The 16,472-nt window shown below is 48.3% G+C and overlaps 2 protein-coding genes across 3 annotated transcripts; one reads left to right on the top strand and one right to left on the bottom strand.

The window, feature by feature from the left end:
* Window positions 1-1,709: 1,709 nt before the first annotated feature.
* On the bottom strand, window positions 1,710-5,880 carry LOC136535013 (uncharacterized). Of its 2 annotated transcripts, none has more exons than XM_066527358.1 (6): window positions 5,505-5,880; window positions 5,011-5,104; window positions 4,747-4,817; window positions 4,601-4,663; window positions 3,517-3,819; window positions 1,710-2,062 (listed from the first exon to the last, which is right to left on the bottom strand). In XM_066527358.1, exons 1-6 carry the CDS (start codon window positions 5,847-5,849, stop codon window positions 1,937-1,939), a joined length of 1,002 nt encoding a protein of 333 aa, XP_066383455.1. In that variant the 5' UTR covers window positions 5,850-5,880; the 3' UTR covers window positions 1,710-1,936. The 2 variants fall into 2 exon arrangements, with proteins under 2 accessions (XP_066383455.1, XP_066383458.1); XM_066527361.1 differs by having other exon boundaries at window positions 4,613-4,663.
* A 7,411-nt stretch (window positions 5,881-13,291) lies between these two features.
* LOC136535016 (18.6 kDa class III heat shock protein-like) lies at window positions 13,292-14,257 on the top strand. Its single transcript, XM_066527365.1, has 2 exons — window positions 13,292-13,677; window positions 13,782-14,257. The coding sequence occupies exons 1-2, from the start codon at window positions 13,429-13,431 to the stop codon at window positions 14,049-14,051; spliced, it is 519 nt and encodes a 172-aa protein (XP_066383462.1). The 5' UTR covers window positions 13,292-13,428; the 3' UTR covers window positions 14,052-14,257.
* Window positions 14,258-16,472: the final 2,215 nt, after the last annotated feature.

Genomic DNA, 16,472 nt, shown 5'->3' with positions numbered 1-16,472 from the left:
TAGACAGTGAAGGCTTCGCCCTAGGCAGCTAGGTTGCCTAGGCCAAGTAATATTCTCAAGTGTTGGATTCTGATGATCTAGATCTAAGATAAATGCCTAACCAAGTTGTATGGCACCAGAGCTCCAACCAAACAGTCCCCTACTGCTTTTGCCTCAACTCCCTGGATCACGCTGTATTAGTGAGTTGATTCCTCGCCTCACCCACATAGAAAATGCTCTCCTCCTTCTTCACTCTCTAACACGACCTCGAATCGTCAAGAAAAGGTGGGCGGTGGTTGAGAAAGGCAATCTTATTGAAATTAATAACCGCATTTTTCAAGCAAAAGTTATCATCCTTTGCCCCTTTAAGTAAAGAGATCAAGAGGGCAAACTTCCAAAAACATGATACATCACGTGGCAGTGGCAAAGGCCAAAAGCTTTTAGGAGCCTGAACGATCATCATTATACAAAAATATTTACCTAACAAATTGCAGTGTTCTTTTTTATAAAAATTTCCTTTTAAACTTCGTCAACAAGCCTAGACAGTCGCATGGGGTAGCCGGGCGGTTGCTCTGCCACTGTCACGTGGTATGGATTGCCAAATAGTAAAGCTCCACCAAATTACACTCCCAATCACGGTGTTGGATTTACCACACAAGACTTTCGTCAACCAAAAGCTAGTTGCATGAATCACAAAATCTCGCTAGCGCCACCTAAATCTTCCGGTAGCGTGAATCACAGTCTCGTTAGCGCAACCTAGCTCTTTCGGTCATCTTGATGTCGTGCACACTATGGAGCTTCTCCAAAACGGAGAGGATCTTCTCGTCCCCGCACACCAATACGATGCCACTCCATACAAAAAATGAGGGAGGTCACCACACCTTCACCGAACGGTCACAACGACCTCTGGCACTCCAGCTCACGATGATATACGGGAATAAACTTCACATGTTTGTCCTAACTTTGATGGCCCTGTTCGCGTGCCCTTAAACCCGACTTGATCCGCTTCTTTTTTTTTCATCCGAAACAGTGTTTTCCTCTCATAAATTCCTCTAGAATTCCTCCAAACTATCCAAATTCCTTCAGAACCATACCATCCGAACGGGGCCGATGTGATTGTTGGGTGGTTCCTAACCTTGATGTGATCCGTTGGGTGGTTTTTTATACTTAAACGGTATTCACAGATGATCTTCACTGACACTAGAAAAAGAAAACAGATTGTATTCACCGATGATCCTCACTGACACTAGAAAAGAAAAACAGTTTGTATTCACCTTCACCGTATTCACAGATGATCCTCACTGACACTAGAAAAAGAAAATAAATTGCAAAATGAGAGACTGACACTAGAAAAAGAAAACAAATTGCAGAAAAGGAAAACAGATTGTATTCTCCTTCACCGTATTCACAGATGATCCTCACTGACACTAGAAAAGAAAACAAATTGCAAAATGAGAGACAGACGCTAGAAAAAGAACACAAATTGCAAATTGAGAGATGTGGAGAACGCGGGGAATCGAATCCCGTGCCTCTCGCATGCGAAGCGAGCGCTCTACCATATGAGCTACGTCCCATCATTTCTCCCTCCGATGTTAAGATCCTTTACAACAGGCTAACCATCTTTGCCTGTTAACAATAGCCGGCAACGTATACCAGATGTTGATTAATGATAAAAAGCGAATCGATTAGAAGTCACTCAATGTATTGGTACAACACAACCGACACAGATGGAGAAAGAAAAATGCAGTATCATCGACGAGTTTCAATGGAAGTCCCTCACAGGCCTAAAGGTAAGGCATATGATAAGCTAAACGCCTCTTCAGATCACAGCAGCTAGCAGAGGCGACATGCTGTGCCCTCCCTGCTGCTGCTGGCTACTAGGGCCCTCCGCACATCCAAGGGCCAACGAATGATATCACCAAACCCAAGGGTCAAACTGCTACCATAGCTGCTGGTGCTAGGAACCGGCAGTTTCATCTTCAGATGAAACATCGTGCTTGGATGACAGCTTCTGTTTCCGGCCGTTCCTCCTCCGGCTGGTGTTTGGACCTCGCGGCTTTGCCGCTTGTTTCGTGTCGCTCACCTGCAGAAGACAAGATAAAAAATAAAAGGCCACCATCAAATGCAGAAGATTCTATTCCCTTGAATTAGTCTAGCCAAGGAGGAGCTTAAGAGCAACAGCCATATTTCATTCGTACACCAGAGCATAGGTTCCCAAGGAAAAGAAACCAGCACACCACTTGTTTCATGGGGTTCTCAAGGAAAAGAACAAATATGGAGCATCAGAGCATAGATTCAGGCTTATCATCAGGCACCCAGCTGAATGGCAATTTAAAGTACGACTAGGAGGACCATGAACAGTGTTCCAAGAAAAGAGTGCGGGCAAGTCAGCAAAGGCACAACACAATGTAGCAATCCCATTATCCAAGAAAGTGATATCTGTAAAGCAGAAAATGACATGTGGCCGATCTATCTATTCAGATGCCAAACTGGTAATAAACTCAACAAAAATTAAAACATTGCTACCACCCAAAATGACAGAATATGTAACCAAAATGACATGGAATATGAGACATGTCACATCATAAGGATATGAAAAAACCACTTTCACACAGCTATATTGGGAAAAGTGGTACAGCGGACTGTTCCAACATATGGACCACACCAACAGCAACGTGTACCTGTCATCGAAAAGCCTTATCCAGTCGTATGCTAAGCAAGTCTTCATGTCAAGCATGCATCTAGTGGTGTAGCTTTTCGTAGCCCCCATGGGACCCAATCAATATAAAAAAGTTTCAGCAGAGACCTTAACAGTTTATTGGACTATCATGTGATCATTATTATGACTACTAAACGCCCCGAAGGGCTTAGGTACAAAGATAGAATGGGGCCCAGCAATCGACCTAGGACTAACATCCCTTGGCAAATGAATAAAATGATAAACCAAAAGGCTAGATAAAAAAATATATATTTATAAAACGTGCAGCCATGCTGAATTTCTGTTTCTTCATAAACCTTATAAATACCAAATACACCAGGGCAAAATAACACATTCCATAACATAGCATAGGAAGAGGTAACAGTGAAAGCAACATCCAAGACCAAGGCAGATGACGTGAACACATATGAGCATACTATCAAGCGATATCAGCACTTAAAGACTAGCATTGTAGCTAATTTTACATAGCTTCACAATCCTTTTCATAACCACCTAGGGACTTCATACTTCTCAAGTGAATCTACAGGTGCCTGGAATTATGATGAGAAAAAGGCACTCACATAGCACCACAATCATTTTTTCCACAAAAAAAGGAAAGCATAAAACAAAATGTCAAAGTGGGCGCAAAAGTCACCATTTATATAACAACAATCTCCTACATCACACTTGCTTTTGTTTTAGATGTGTGGCCAATTGCATGACCTTCGTCAGAACCAAATTGTAATAAGACCACACTTATCTAAAAAAACATAACTATGGCTCCTGCCATGTTGCATCATTATCAAGCAGAGTAAATTGATAATGACAAGTGCACTTACCCCAAAACAAAATCCAGCCTGGCTGTGACCTGCACCACCTTCAACAGGCCTTGGAGGCTTCCCTGAGTCCATTGCAGATGAGCCCCGCTTATTGAAGCCATTACATGATGGCACCTCTGCCTCCTTTACTATAGTAGTAGTAGGAGGGGACGGTGATGATGAAGGTGAGGTCGAGCATGTTCTACTTTTGGCTTGCCCCTGAACTTGATGGCCCTTAGCAGTCCCATTGCAGAATCCTGAATCAATATCAGACTGGAACATGTCCACAAAAAGCTGCTGCAGCTCCTCAAAGCTTTCCTGCCTCTACAAATCCAACAGTCAAAGGTTATTGTGCTGTCATTCTCATATTTAATTTTTGGATACATCATGTCCAGGAAAATTATGCCGATTTCCAGCTATTTTCTGGAAAAAAAAATCACCTAAAAGTTCAGCTTTTAGTATCCACTAAAAACCATGGAGGATACGGAGCTTTCATAGCAATTCCTTCTTTTTTAAGCCTGTGGACGTATGAACATGAAACATACAAAGATATTGAAGGTCGTATAAGTTGCTTTGGGTAAACCAAAGCAAGGCCTTGGGAACTCACTCCCATGCAATTTTAATACCCTAACATATATTTCCTCTACAAAAATACCCTGACACATTTTAGGATACAAAAGATCATGTTCGCACAAAAGGTTTCAACATCTTATTTCCTTGCGACTTCATTTTCCCAGAATAAGAATAAATGATTTCTGAGAAAGATAAAAAAACTATATGATACACAGCATAGGGACCACAATGTAGAAAAGTCTGTACATGTTAGGTCTGTTTAGAATAACACATTTTGTTATAAGTTTGTTGAGAAAACATATACTTGTGGCCCCACCTAGGATTATGCGAAAAGGAAGTGGTAAAACCGAGAGTGTCTGTACTTGTAAGCATAGCTCTAATGACAAACAATGAGTGCTAGCTGGAATTTTCATGCTAAAGCAGCATGCGTGTGACAACCAAATCTAAATATGTCTGCTCCAGCTAATCATGGCCTTGATGATACTACAAAGAAGCATCTGGAACTAGGACCAATAGTGATATGAGCTCTTACAGTCGGCCGCACCTGGCTCATCATTTGGGCCATCTCACCAATGAAGTCCCCCATCCCCTGTATCTGCAGCAACAGCAGAAAACGTCACCCTACTGTTATATCTAGAATTATGCAACACAAAGAACAGTTCAGTTAGAGACGCATACGCTAGCCTCGTCATCCTCATCATCATATACTCCCACATCGTAGAGGAGCCGTTTATTGGCGTCGGAGAGTACTGCACAAGAACAATGGGATGGGAGCACAAGGGCTCCACGCAATGAGTTTACCAACAGGCTAGATAGGTTCTGTTTGCTGGTGTTCAGTTTATTAGTTGTTGGTCAGTCGTTGTAACAGGTGAGGGGTGGTTTGCGAGTATGGAACAGAGCAGTGGGGCAGGGGCAGAGTGCTTAGAGAAGGAAGATTGAGACCAGAATAGGCGCCCTGGATCTCTTGGAACTTCTCCTTGGCTTCCTCCATGTGCTTCACGCTGCTGGAGGAGGAGCATTTGTCCGGGTGCCACTTCTGCACAGCAATTGGACAGAATCATTACTTCATTAGGGATCCTCTCCAATGAATATGTTTTAAAATTGGAACAGAATATAACGGCATACATGTGTTGGCATGCATTGGGATTCAGTGTGTCTGATTAGTAGGACAAAACATTGACGCACACAACAAAAAGGATTCCACCTACGAATTTGGTTTTAAAAAATCACCTTGGGGAACTTGGCGCCAATGTATCTGCCTGCAAACTCGAATCACCGGCGGAGAAGGTTTGTTTTTCTCTCTCTCTCGACAAATTACAACGACGCCAGAAAGGCACGCGCGATGCTAGATAGTTAAATCAACAACGATATGCAGCAGCAAGCAACCAGGAGCGGAGAGACGGCGCGGAATCAGGAACCGAATTGCTGCCTCTCACCTTGGCGAGCTTCCGGTAAGCGACCTTGAGGTCGGCGTCGGAGCACTCCTTCTTGAGCCCAAGGACGGAGTAGAGGTCGCCGCCGCCCTCACCGCCCTCCGCCGCCGCCGCGTCGCCACACTTGTCTCCCCCGGCGTCCATGCCGCGAGGCGAGAGGAGACGTGTAGCTCCCCCGGCAGCACGCAGGTTGATAGGTACCCACGGGTGCGACGCGGGGCGCGCAACGGAAGAGCCAACGCCGGCGGTGGGGGAGGAGGGAGAGAAGGGGAAGGAAGCAAGCAAGCGGATGGCGCGGCTGCTGCTGCTGCTGCTTCTCCGTTCTTTCCCCCTCCTCTCCCTCTGCATCCACGCGCCGCAGCCCGCAGGAAGCCTCCAGAAACACGGCCATGATGCCCACTTGCCCGTTAAATATTTGGCTCTCTCTCCCCGTAGGAAATTCCGAGCTTTTTTGGCGGTTTGCTCTTTTGGGCGTGGGCCCTGTTTCCAGATGCTACTGTGCGTGTTAATTAATTGTCATCGTAAAATACCATTCACATCGTCCCAGCATAAATATCGCATAAATCAAATTTCAGCATAAACGAACAGGGTGCTATAACTCGCTCACCCCGTTTGCAACGGCGTAGAATTTTCCCACTCTTCCTACGAAATTGAACTGTTTTTCTGTAAAACATTGATGCAAATTTGTAAAATTTCTATGTTCCAAACTGAATCTAAAAAGGCTTCCAGTCGTGGCTGAAATCTTGAAGGGATCTTTTCAGTCCAGAACTCATATGATCATGGTCCCTCTCCTTCAGTGTCCTAGTACCTCTTTACATAGTACAGTACTTTTTTATTTAGAAGGGAACCCTTTTAAGATCGTCAACTCACACACACACATATATACGGAAGTATATGTGATCTACATATGGCTTCGAATCAAGTGGCAATCAAAGGTTAGCTTTGTAGGGTCGACTCCATCAACCAGCGAAGCATGCATTTGTTGATTCTCACTGACAGTATATATTGAACGTTACCTACAGTATAACTGCCCGGTAAAGAAAAAAATACCACTCAAATTATTATTTTAACTACTTAGCTTGTGTTAAACGTCTTTTATTTTAGTATATATAAAGGTAAAGTTTGATTAATAGCTCGTTTAAAGATAATCTTCCAAGGTCGTTACCGCGCTTTTGTTCTTTTTGAAGCATCCACCAGTGATAATTGGACAGTCATTAGCGTTGAAAACGGACGAAAAAATCCAGTTTCGACCGGTTCCGTTTTCTACTTTGTTCCGTCCGTTCCCGTATTTGTGAGATCCTACCAAAACAGGAGAGGGGTTTTCCATCCATTTCCGTCGGATCCCATTTTCATCCGGAATTGACCCGTATTTGTTCCTTTTTCATCCCGTTTTCAATCTATGTGAGATATGTCTAGGATTGATATGTTCATAAACCTACTAATCACCAATTATGCATGTTAATATGTTAAAGAATGGCATGCTAGTGAATATTGGACCGATAACTTCGTACGTGTATATTATTTTGTAACTTTGTTCCTGTATACTCTAGAATATTTGATCATGTTATTCTAAAATAATTTTCTGGCTCTCCGTCCGTATTTGTCTATTTTCGTATATCCCCATCCGTTTTTAATTTCGCTTTTTTCCGAACCTGATTCCGTTTACGCTAAAAATATAGAAACGAAAATGGGAGATGAGTTTTTCTACCCATTTCCGTTCGTAATTTTGGAGGCTGTTTGGTCTACAACCAACACCAGCCACCGGCGTTGTGGCGACGCCAAACTTTAGGCGGAGGAAACGGCCGCGGCAGGTGTGGCCAAATTTAACGAATGAAATCTTATGGCTGCCACAACTGACTAACAAACCAAACACCAGCCAAGTTTCTGTCGCAACTGTAGTTGAGGCGAGGCAAACGTTGGCAAGCAACCAAACAACCCCTTGGTTTGTAAGAGATTTAATCTCTTTGAACCCCTCTAATCTCTAACAAGCTGAACAAGAACAACCTGATCCGTGGGTCAAATTTCGACGGGAAAGCATGGTTAAACTAAATGGTTTAACAAGACGTTAACTAATAAGATAACAGTCAACGGACATCTGAATACCAGTTTGCCCGTTTGCTGCAAACAGGGGCCAGCGACGGTATTGCTCAAACTGTGGCCATGGGCCCATCAGCACACCCAGCATCAGCGCAACATCGTACAGGAAGCCTCGAGAAGCCAGTGGGCCCCACTGCCAACAGTTGCGAAGTACCACAGCAGACTGGTGACTGGTGTGAGAAACAAATACTGTCCAATCGTATAATGCACGATCCTATACGAGCAACCGAGCACGCTGCCGGTCGTGCCCACGCGCCGGCGTGCGATCTGGGCCGTTGGCTGCGGATGGCGCTGAGACGGAACGGCCGGGATAGGCCCGCGGGGACGGAGATATTTTCGGAGGCGCGCCTCCAGAAGGTTCCCAGTACTGCGCAGGCGTGCGGCTGTTCCCCGGGGCCCGGGCGTTGTGCCTCGTGGGTCCCACGCGCCACCCCCTTCGCTGCGCGGACCAACAGGCCGCTGCTGCTGGGCTGGGACTACGCACTACGGGCACTGGCCCAGGGGACAGTCGGCCACGCGCCATTCCACGCAGAGCGCCGTGCGCATGGCTCACGACGGCGGATCGGGTCGCAGCGGCCAGGGGCCCAGGAAGTTCGGTCACGCCCCGGTCCACTGTGGAGCCGGTGCACGGCGAGGAGCGCTGCTCTCTCCGCGCAGGTAAAGCGCCGGCGACGAGGCGAGTAGGAGGTGGACGGGCGTTGGATGGGGACGGGACGCTGAGCTTTTTTTTTATTTGATATTATAATGACGCGGCCCTTTTGGAATCATCGTGAACTTTATGGTTCTTTTATTAGATGTTTCTTCGCCTTGCCTAGGTCACCAAGAAAAAAATCTGTTTGGATTTTAGATAAGCCGAGTCTATGCTCTACGGTGGGAGAGAGATTTTTCTTGGTTGTTTCGCTCTTGGTTGTTTCGCTCGATACTATGCTTCGCCGAGCGAGAACGTGGTTTGGTTTTCTTGTCCGAGTGCTTCGAAAACAATGCACTCCCTCAGTCTTGGATTTAAAGGAGGAACAATAGTAAGTGTAAAAAAAACGAGGAACGATAGTAAATATAGCAAATAACATTACTACCCCTATAAACCCTTTAAAAAGTACATCTCACTGTTTCACTCCTTCACACAAAAAGTCGCAGTTGTCGTGTTCTCTTCTTTTTCTAAACTCAGATTATTTATTTCTTTGGTTTCACTTTTACCCAGAACATTCCACCTAGGATGGGAATGAATCGTATCGATCAAAAAAGGCTGTTCGCTCGGTCGTAAATGATTGTAAATTTTCAGTCAGAACAGTATTTTTCTCTCGTACTAAATCAATCAACAGTAATAATCCATGATCATATACGATCGTTTCAGCCCCAGCCGAACAGGCTGCAATTGGGTAGTTGATCCAACCCACAAAAGTAGTGGTAGTTCGCATGCGCGCTGCCGCACTGTTGGTGTCCTACTACGATAATTCGCCGAGGGGAAATGTGGCTGTAGCTACAGAAACTTGTTAATAAACCTATTGGGAGTTAATTCCTTTTCTATAAACCTAGTTAGTCAATTGAGGAAAAAAGCAAGATTTATATTTCGTTTTGATGGAGCGATTATATTTTTCTTGATATGGGTAGTGCAAAGCATGATCTGTTTTCAGAGATAGCATGCAGAAGGATCGTGCCGTGTTGGACGTTTTGGTCACTGCGATGAGAATGAGAGCGCAGATGGAGTGCAGACAAGGTAGGATTTGGTTTTGTTGAGATAAAAGAGAGAGAGAGAGAGAGGGAATTTGGTTTTGTTGGGCTACTGTGGAAAGCTTTCAGCTGTTGGGCCTTAGGTTATTCCTGTTGGGTCTATCTTGAATCGAAAGGGATAGTCAGCTTGTTCGGTTGGCTGGTTCGTATCGTTGCTGGTTCGTGAAGAAGTACTGCTGGCTGGTTTGTGTGAGAGAAAAATACTGTTCCAGCTGAAAATTTACGATCGTTTACGACAAGCCACAGCCAAACGAACAGGCTGAGTGCCGGGACGTCCAGCAGCAAGAGGCGTTCGGACGATGCTTCCGTTGGAGCATATCCGCTGCATCCCGTCCCCACGAAATAGAAGCGCACCCCATCCCATCCATCCCCGTAACATAAGCGCACCCGTAACCCTACGGCGTTGACAAACATGAGTGCGCCTGCCGCGCCTGCCTCACCCCACCTGCGTATGCGCGCTGCGGAGGCGTCTGCCGGCCTCAGGCGCCCGCACGGTGACCCACTACGGCTCCTCAGCAGCACCAGGGGTTGTGGCAAGTCGGTCACATTACAACATGTGCAACACCCGATCTAATTTTGAAATATTCAGATGCAACACTTGCAACATATGTCTGAAGACAGATTAAATACTTGAAACATGCGTCTAAAACACTTGCAAAACACACCTAAAAACATTTGAAAACCATTGTAAAACAACGCAACATCCAGATAAACAACGCAACATGTGTGAAACATATGTAACATACGTATAAAAAATAGATGAAACATTAGGAACAGACGTTTGCAATATATGTGTACAACCATTGCAACATATGCAACATCCCGATCTACTTTTGCAACAACCATACGAAACATTTGCAACATACCTCTGAAACACTTGAAACTTACGTTTGCAACATGCGGTTTCAGCGCAACATCTCCTTGTTGCGTGGAAGAATAGAGCATCGTCGGCGTGTGGAGTTCACCGGTGTAGAGCTCGCCGGTAGCGTGAAGATCGTCACTCCGGTAAAGAAGGCTGCGGCGGGTCACTCTGGTGGAGAAAGAGAGAGAGGGTCGAGGAAAGGCCTACTGGTCGCCGCTCCTGGCACGAGCCGCCGCTGGAAAGGGACAAAAGCGACCGGCTGGGCGCGATGCAGAACGGATGTCGCATGACGAACGATGAGAGCGGTGGAGAGGGAGAAAGGCGGGCGGCAGCGCTCGGGCATGGTGGAGAGGAAGGATGGTGGTCGATCGAGCACGGCGGAGAGCGCGGCGGTGGAGCACAGCGGCGATTTGATAGTGGGTTCGAGAGGAAAGTGAAGAGCGGAGTTTTTTTTATTAAGCAACGGGAGATAGTGTCCAGACGAGTGGCAATGTTGGGCCGTTTGTGCGGCGTCGAGGCCCACGAGGATGACTGGACACCTTACCCATAGTATTTTCAATTTTGAATTTGAGAAAAAAAAACGGATCAAATACAGGACTTTTGTAGCTAAATGCGGTATCTTGAGAAAATGGACGGGTCAAACCCGTTCCTGTTTCTATCCTTGTCCCCAACATCTTGTCCCGTGTGTGTCGTCCTGTTTTTGGATTTTGTTTCTAAAAAAGTAGTAAAATACATCGACAGATAAAATATACAACGGCGGCCTGTAGCGTGTTTGGACAGGATTTTACTCGTTCATTTTCAACCGTAGATGTAAAATGTATGATAGGTATGCTCGCTCATTACAGTGGCATGTAGCGTGTTTGGATGACTAGTTCTATTATATGCTAATTTTTAGCGTTTGCTAGCCTCCTTCGGCCTGTTCGGTTGGCTGGTTCGTATCGTTGCTGGTTCATGAAGAAGTATTACTGACCACTTTGTGAGAGAAAAATACTATTCCGGCTGAAAATTTACGATCGTTTACGACAAGCCACAGCCAAACGAACAGGCTGCTTCTTGTTAATAGATTTTGTTAATATAATATGTTTGGATCCTTAGAATTGAATTCATTTTAATAATCATAATTTAGACACACATTAATTAAGATAATCTGATTGTATATGGATTATATTAATATATTATTGTTGGTTATACGAGAGATTCCATGTGTTGCATTTCTACCATAGGGGAGTGTGTTATAAGTTGCGGAGTAAAAACATAGAATGGTGATTTATAGAGTCTATTTTCATATTCCACTCTATGAATTTGAGATAGGCTTATATGTGAACTTTGAGAAGTGATGGAATGTTCAATTCCAAGCCAAATAGCCTAATCTATTAAACATATTTTAATTTCTCGGAATGAAAAAAATCCAAACGATCCCTATGTGAAAAGTTGGCTTAGCTGCACAACTTATTTAGATCTATCTTTGTTAATTTTAGCTTATTAATACTAGCTGTTACATACTACGATCAAACAAGACCTAGTCTATTGACATGGTGAAGCCCATGGCAAGGAGACAGGAGGAACGATAAGTGTAGAAGTATAGCTGGCCATTCAGGCTGCCCGGCCCGGTCCGGCACGGGCCCATGCCAGGCACGGCCCGGTAGGGCATGGTACGGTAGATCACGACGGGCCGCCGGGCCGTGCCGTCCCAGTCCACCGTGCCTCGCCGACGGCCCAGGCACGGCCCGTCGGGCCACTTTCCGTGTTGGGCCGGCCCAGAAAGCACGGCCTTTTTAACAGGCCAGGCCGGCCCGAGGCCCACATCAGCAGGGGAAGGGAGAGAGAGTAGGCTGGGCGCTGTGGCCGAGGCGGCCCGGGAGGAGAGCGTGGCGGAGGCCCTGACGGCGAGCAGCCGGAGATCGTGGCGTCGAGGCGGAGCTCGTGGCCGGATCTGGCGTCGGGGCGGAGCTTGGGGCCAGCGAGCTCGTTCCCGCGGCGGCCGAAGCGGGACTGCGGGAGGCGATGGCGGCGCTCGACGTTGGATCCCACGAGAAGAGAAGGGGATGGAGGGGATTCGGCGAGCCGCGGGGAAGCAGGAGCTCGAGCACGCCGCGCTCGCACCCAAGGCGCGGCCTCGTGGAGGGACGGGAGGAGAGGAGCCCGAGGCAGGTTGCGGATGGCCGCCGTGGCGTTCTGCAGCTTGTGCGCGAGGAGGAGGGGTGCGGATGCGCAACGGCGTGGGGGAGAGGAGGGGTGCGGGTGCGGCCGCGCGAGACAGAGAGAAGGGGAATGCTGCGCGGGGAGGGGGAGGGGAAGGGAGTTAGGAACTTAGGGTTCGGGGGATGGTGGGCCGGCCAGCTGGGCCGCGGGGGGGGGAAGTGGAGTGAGGAGGGGGGTGGCCGGGCCGCTGCCGGGCCGACTGACGTAGGTCGGGCCGTGCCGTGCCAGCCCACGGGCCTGAGCAGCGGCCCAGGCACGGCTTGCTCCCTCGGGCCGGGCCGGGCCAGCCCGGGCCCGTATGTTACCGGCCCGTGCCGTGCTCGTGTCGGGCTAAAAAAGCGGGCTTCGTGTCGTGCCGTCGTGCCTCGGGCTGTATGGCCAACTATATGTAGAAGTAAAACCTATCTAAGGAGACACGAGTAGAATGATATATGAGTTAGAGTATATCTAAACAGGCAAGTGCGAAAAGTTGTGCTAGAAAAATTAATTAGCAAGGTGAAACAACTTGGTCTCGCAAAAAAAAAATAGCAAGGTGAAACTTGGTGCTAAAAATCAGTACGCTAAAGTAAGCACATCCAAATGGGACCTACCTAGACAGAGGTTGCAGGCCCCCATCCTTCAGTCAGGCACTGAGGCCTCACGCCAGACCTACTACATGGATCTCGTGCATCTGCGAAGTGCCGCGGGTTTGTAGGCAGGAGCCCAACCGGCCCACGAAAAATCGGCCTAACTGCGGCCCAAGAGCATTTTACTGAAGCAGCTGCTCCCCGTAGGGCCGTAGGGCGTAGGCCAGTCACTGCGTTCTTCCAAGTGGCTCCAGGACCTTCCGGACGCGACAGCACACCACCTCTGAAACATCTCGAACTTTCGTTGCCGCCCACTTTATAGCCCCATCCCCTTCCTTTTCACCTCGCCACATCGCAGAGCTCAGAGCAAGGGAAGCCACCGCAGATCTCACCACTCGAACACAGTTGGATCAAGCGAGCCGCGTAGTGTTTAGTGCGATAGAGAGAGAGAGAGAGAGGGAGGGAGGGAGCCATGACGGAGCTGTTCGACACGGCCGTGACCAGCCTCCTCCACCTGCCGGAGGTGCTGGACCGCCTCGCCGCCGCGGACGGCGACCGGCGCTCGGGAGGCCACCACGCGGCGCACCAGCACGGGCACGCCCGCGTCCATGGGCTCGGCGGCGGCGGTTACGGCGGCGGCGCGCCGGTGGACATCGTGGAGACCCCCGGTGAGTACGCGTTCGTGGTCGACGTGCCCGGCCTCTCCAAGTCCGACATCCAGGTACGCTCCCGCGCCGTGCGGTTTCGCCATCCATCCTCGTTGGCCATCCTCGCTGATGACCAGACTGAGCAAACTGACCCCATCCGCCGTGCGCGTCGTTTCAGGTGACGCTGGAGGAGGACCGGGTGCTTGTGATGAAGGGTGGCAGCGGGAAGCGGAAGCGCGAGGAAGAGGAGGAAGGCGAGGGGTGCCGGTACATCCGGCTGGAGCGCGGCGCGGCACCGCGGTCGTTCGCGCGCAAGTTCCGGCTGCCGGAGGACGCGGACACGGGCGGCGTCGCGGCGCGCTGCGAGAACGGCGTGCTCACCGTCACCGCGAAGAAGCTGCCGCCGCCGGAGAAGAAGACCAAGTCCGTGCAGGTCACCATCGCCTAGAAGTCCGCAGTCGTTCGGCACTGGCAGTGGCAGAGTAGCAGTAGAATCGTAGTGGTACGTACGTAGTGGCATGTTGGGTGCTCTATTGTTCATGTTTCTGCTGATGGTGAAGCTGAGGGGTGTGCGCGACCGTGCTTCTTTTGTGAATGGAATGAAATGGAATCGTCTCCAAGTGCTTAGTGAAACCTGCAAGATTCCAAGTATTACGTACTCTAGTATCTATTTCGTCTCGTGTCCGTGTCTGCGGTCCAAATTGATCGTCGTCTCGTTGCCATTTCTTGGTCTCTAGTCTCTACTAAAACTTGGGTCAAATTTGGTTTCAGTCTCAAGAATTCCGAACTGTGACGAGGCGATTACCATCGTCATTATAGTTACGGAATTTAAGCGTTCTGTACCTTGATCCACAGCGCGACAACGTCGACGTCCGTCCGGCGGAGTTCAGACAGGGAACGTCGCTGGTGCACAATCTCAATGACGCGTCGCACGCAAACCACCTTGTGACGGAGCAGGGAAAGAAGGGGAGGGCGACACCTGGAAAGGCTTCTCTTGGTTCGTTCCTATCGCTTGCCGTCTGTTTGCCTTGCCTCCCTTCGTGGTTTGTTTTGCGGTTTCCCCGCAATGCCGGCCGGAGCTGTAGGTGCCTAGGTGGGCGGCGCGATGGCCGGAGCTGGAGGTGCCGGGGTGCGGGGCGATGCCGGCCGGGGCCGCATGCGTCGGTGGGGGCTGCCGCAGGCCGGACCTGTAGCTGACGGGGTGCGGGCGGTGCCGGCCGGAGCTGCAGTTGCCGGGTTACGAAGAGATGGGCGGCGGCGGTGACTCCGTATTGGCACATGAGAGAAGAGAAAGAGAAAGATGCATCAAGATTGGTGTTGCCGAGATAGCTGGTGCGGCCACACACGGATGCGGGCGTGCTTTTCCCCTTCAATTACACTCTGTGTGGGCGAGTGTGCTTGGCTAGCTTCGTCTTGGGCGTCACCATTCTTGATTCTTCTTTCTTCCTCCAATAATTCACCATCGTGTACCCTGGCCTGCTCGACGGACATCGACAGCGACCAAGAACCCACTGACCCTGTAGAATTCGCCTGACCACCGTTATCGCTTGACGGGTCCCATCCCAATTCCCACAGGACATGGACACCCGACGCTGGCCTCGTTTTCTTCTTTCGTTCGTGTGGTTGGGAGCTAGGCGCCTAGCCTACACACTGCTCTACACGGCTCGAGTGACCGAGCAATGTGTCGGCCGGAGGAAGGACACTCCGTTCCGATTCCGATTCCGATTCCGATTCCGATTCCGATTTGACTTGCTGCGTGCGACTGCCGCACCACGCCCGCGGCCCACGAATGTTCTGTTGTGGACTGTGAGCCCAAAGACCCTCTTCGATCCTATCTTAACTGCACGTCTAGAAGGCTCTCCCGTCACGTATTTTCTAAAAAAACCACGGTAGCGTCTTGACCGTGCTTTGTCGCGCCGTCTCGGTGTTCTCCATGTAGTACAGGGGCTCGCCGGCCAGCATCTACCACTGTGCCCGAGCGTGTCCGTTCGCCTTCCTATCTCTTCATCGCGCCTCCTCCTCGTCGTGACCGCCCATCTTCCTCCTGGCCCTTGTGCCCGAGCAAAACAAATTTCATTGATTTGTGCTCTACTTTTTTTTTTACTTGTCCATGTACTTAGTAGGTACAATGAGTGACATGTGATTGGTTTACATTGTCTAGTAACTATTTTTATAAAAAATTTTATATTTACAGTAAATTTGTTTAGTGTAATTTCTATGTCAGGTTGATGTAAGCTGGGTATAAGGTAGATTGTATTCAGCTGTTCTCAATTTGTGTACGTTTCCTTTTTTATTTTTTTGAAGGAATTTGTTTTGCTTTTGTGAAGTATTTGTCATGTTTATCTTTGCTCTTTGGCTTCGATAGAAAATTTTTGGAAAATTGAGAATTTGTGAAGTATTCGTCATATATATCTTTGCTATTTGGCTTCCATAGAAAAATTTTGGAAATTTGTGAAGTATTTGTCCTATCTATCTTTGCCATTTGGCTCCCATAGAAAAAAAATTGGAAATTTGTATTTTTGAAGTATTTGTCATGTCTTTCTGTGTTCTTGGTGAGTATTGCTTGTAGCTTTGTGCTCTGGATAATTTCGTTTGCTCTATTCATGTAGTTAATAGGTCATATTAGTGGCATCTGGATTTTTCTGTATTCACAATGGTCTTTCTCCATTGTTGGTGAGTATTATTTGCTGTTATTCTTGACATTGTGTACATGTGTTCTTTTTCCTTATTTGTGTGCTCCTTCTCTTGTTTTGTTGCCTATGATGCAAAAGATGAGATGTTTGCTCCACGTTCGTTCATTGTTGCAGCTGTTTTCCATGATTGTCGTCAAATCCTTCTGAGCCATCCTTTCTCCAGCAACTCTAGTTTC

This window comes from Miscanthus floridulus, unplaced genomic scaffold, assembly GCF_019320115.1.
Source record: "Miscanthus floridulus cultivar M001 unplaced genomic scaffold, ASM1932011v1 os_2477_3, whole genome shotgun sequence".
Lineage (NCBI taxonomy): Eukaryota > Viridiplantae > Streptophyta > Magnoliopsida > Poales > Poaceae > Miscanthus > Miscanthus floridulus.
This window is presented reverse-complemented; position numbering and strand designations above follow the sequence as displayed.

What these genes read in the sequence shown, in the direction of transcription:
- LOC136535013 (XM_066527358.1), bottom strand. Translation starts at nt 5,849, where the DNA reads ATGCAGAGGGAGAGGAGGGGGAAAGAACGGAGAAGCAGCAGCAGCAGC. An exon ending in CTTACCGGAAGCTCGCCAAG is followed by an intron (nt 5,105 to 5,504) that starts GTGAGAGGCAGC and finishes ATTGCTGTGCAG; the next exon opens with AAGTGGCACCCGGACAAATG. An exon ending in ATGAGGATGACGAGGCTAGC is followed by an intron (nt 4,664 to 4,746) that starts GTATGCGTCTCT and finishes CTGTTGCTGCAG; the next exon opens with ATACAGGGGATGGGGGACTT.
- LOC136535016 (XM_066527365.1), top strand. Translation starts at nt 13,429, where the DNA reads ATGACGGAGCTGTTCGACACGGCCGTGACCAGCCTCCTCCACCTGCCG. An exon ending in TCTCCAAGTCCGACATCCAG is followed by an intron (nt 13,678 to 13,781) that starts GTACGCTCCCGC and finishes GCGTCGTTTCAG; the next exon opens with GTGACGCTGGAGGAGGACCG.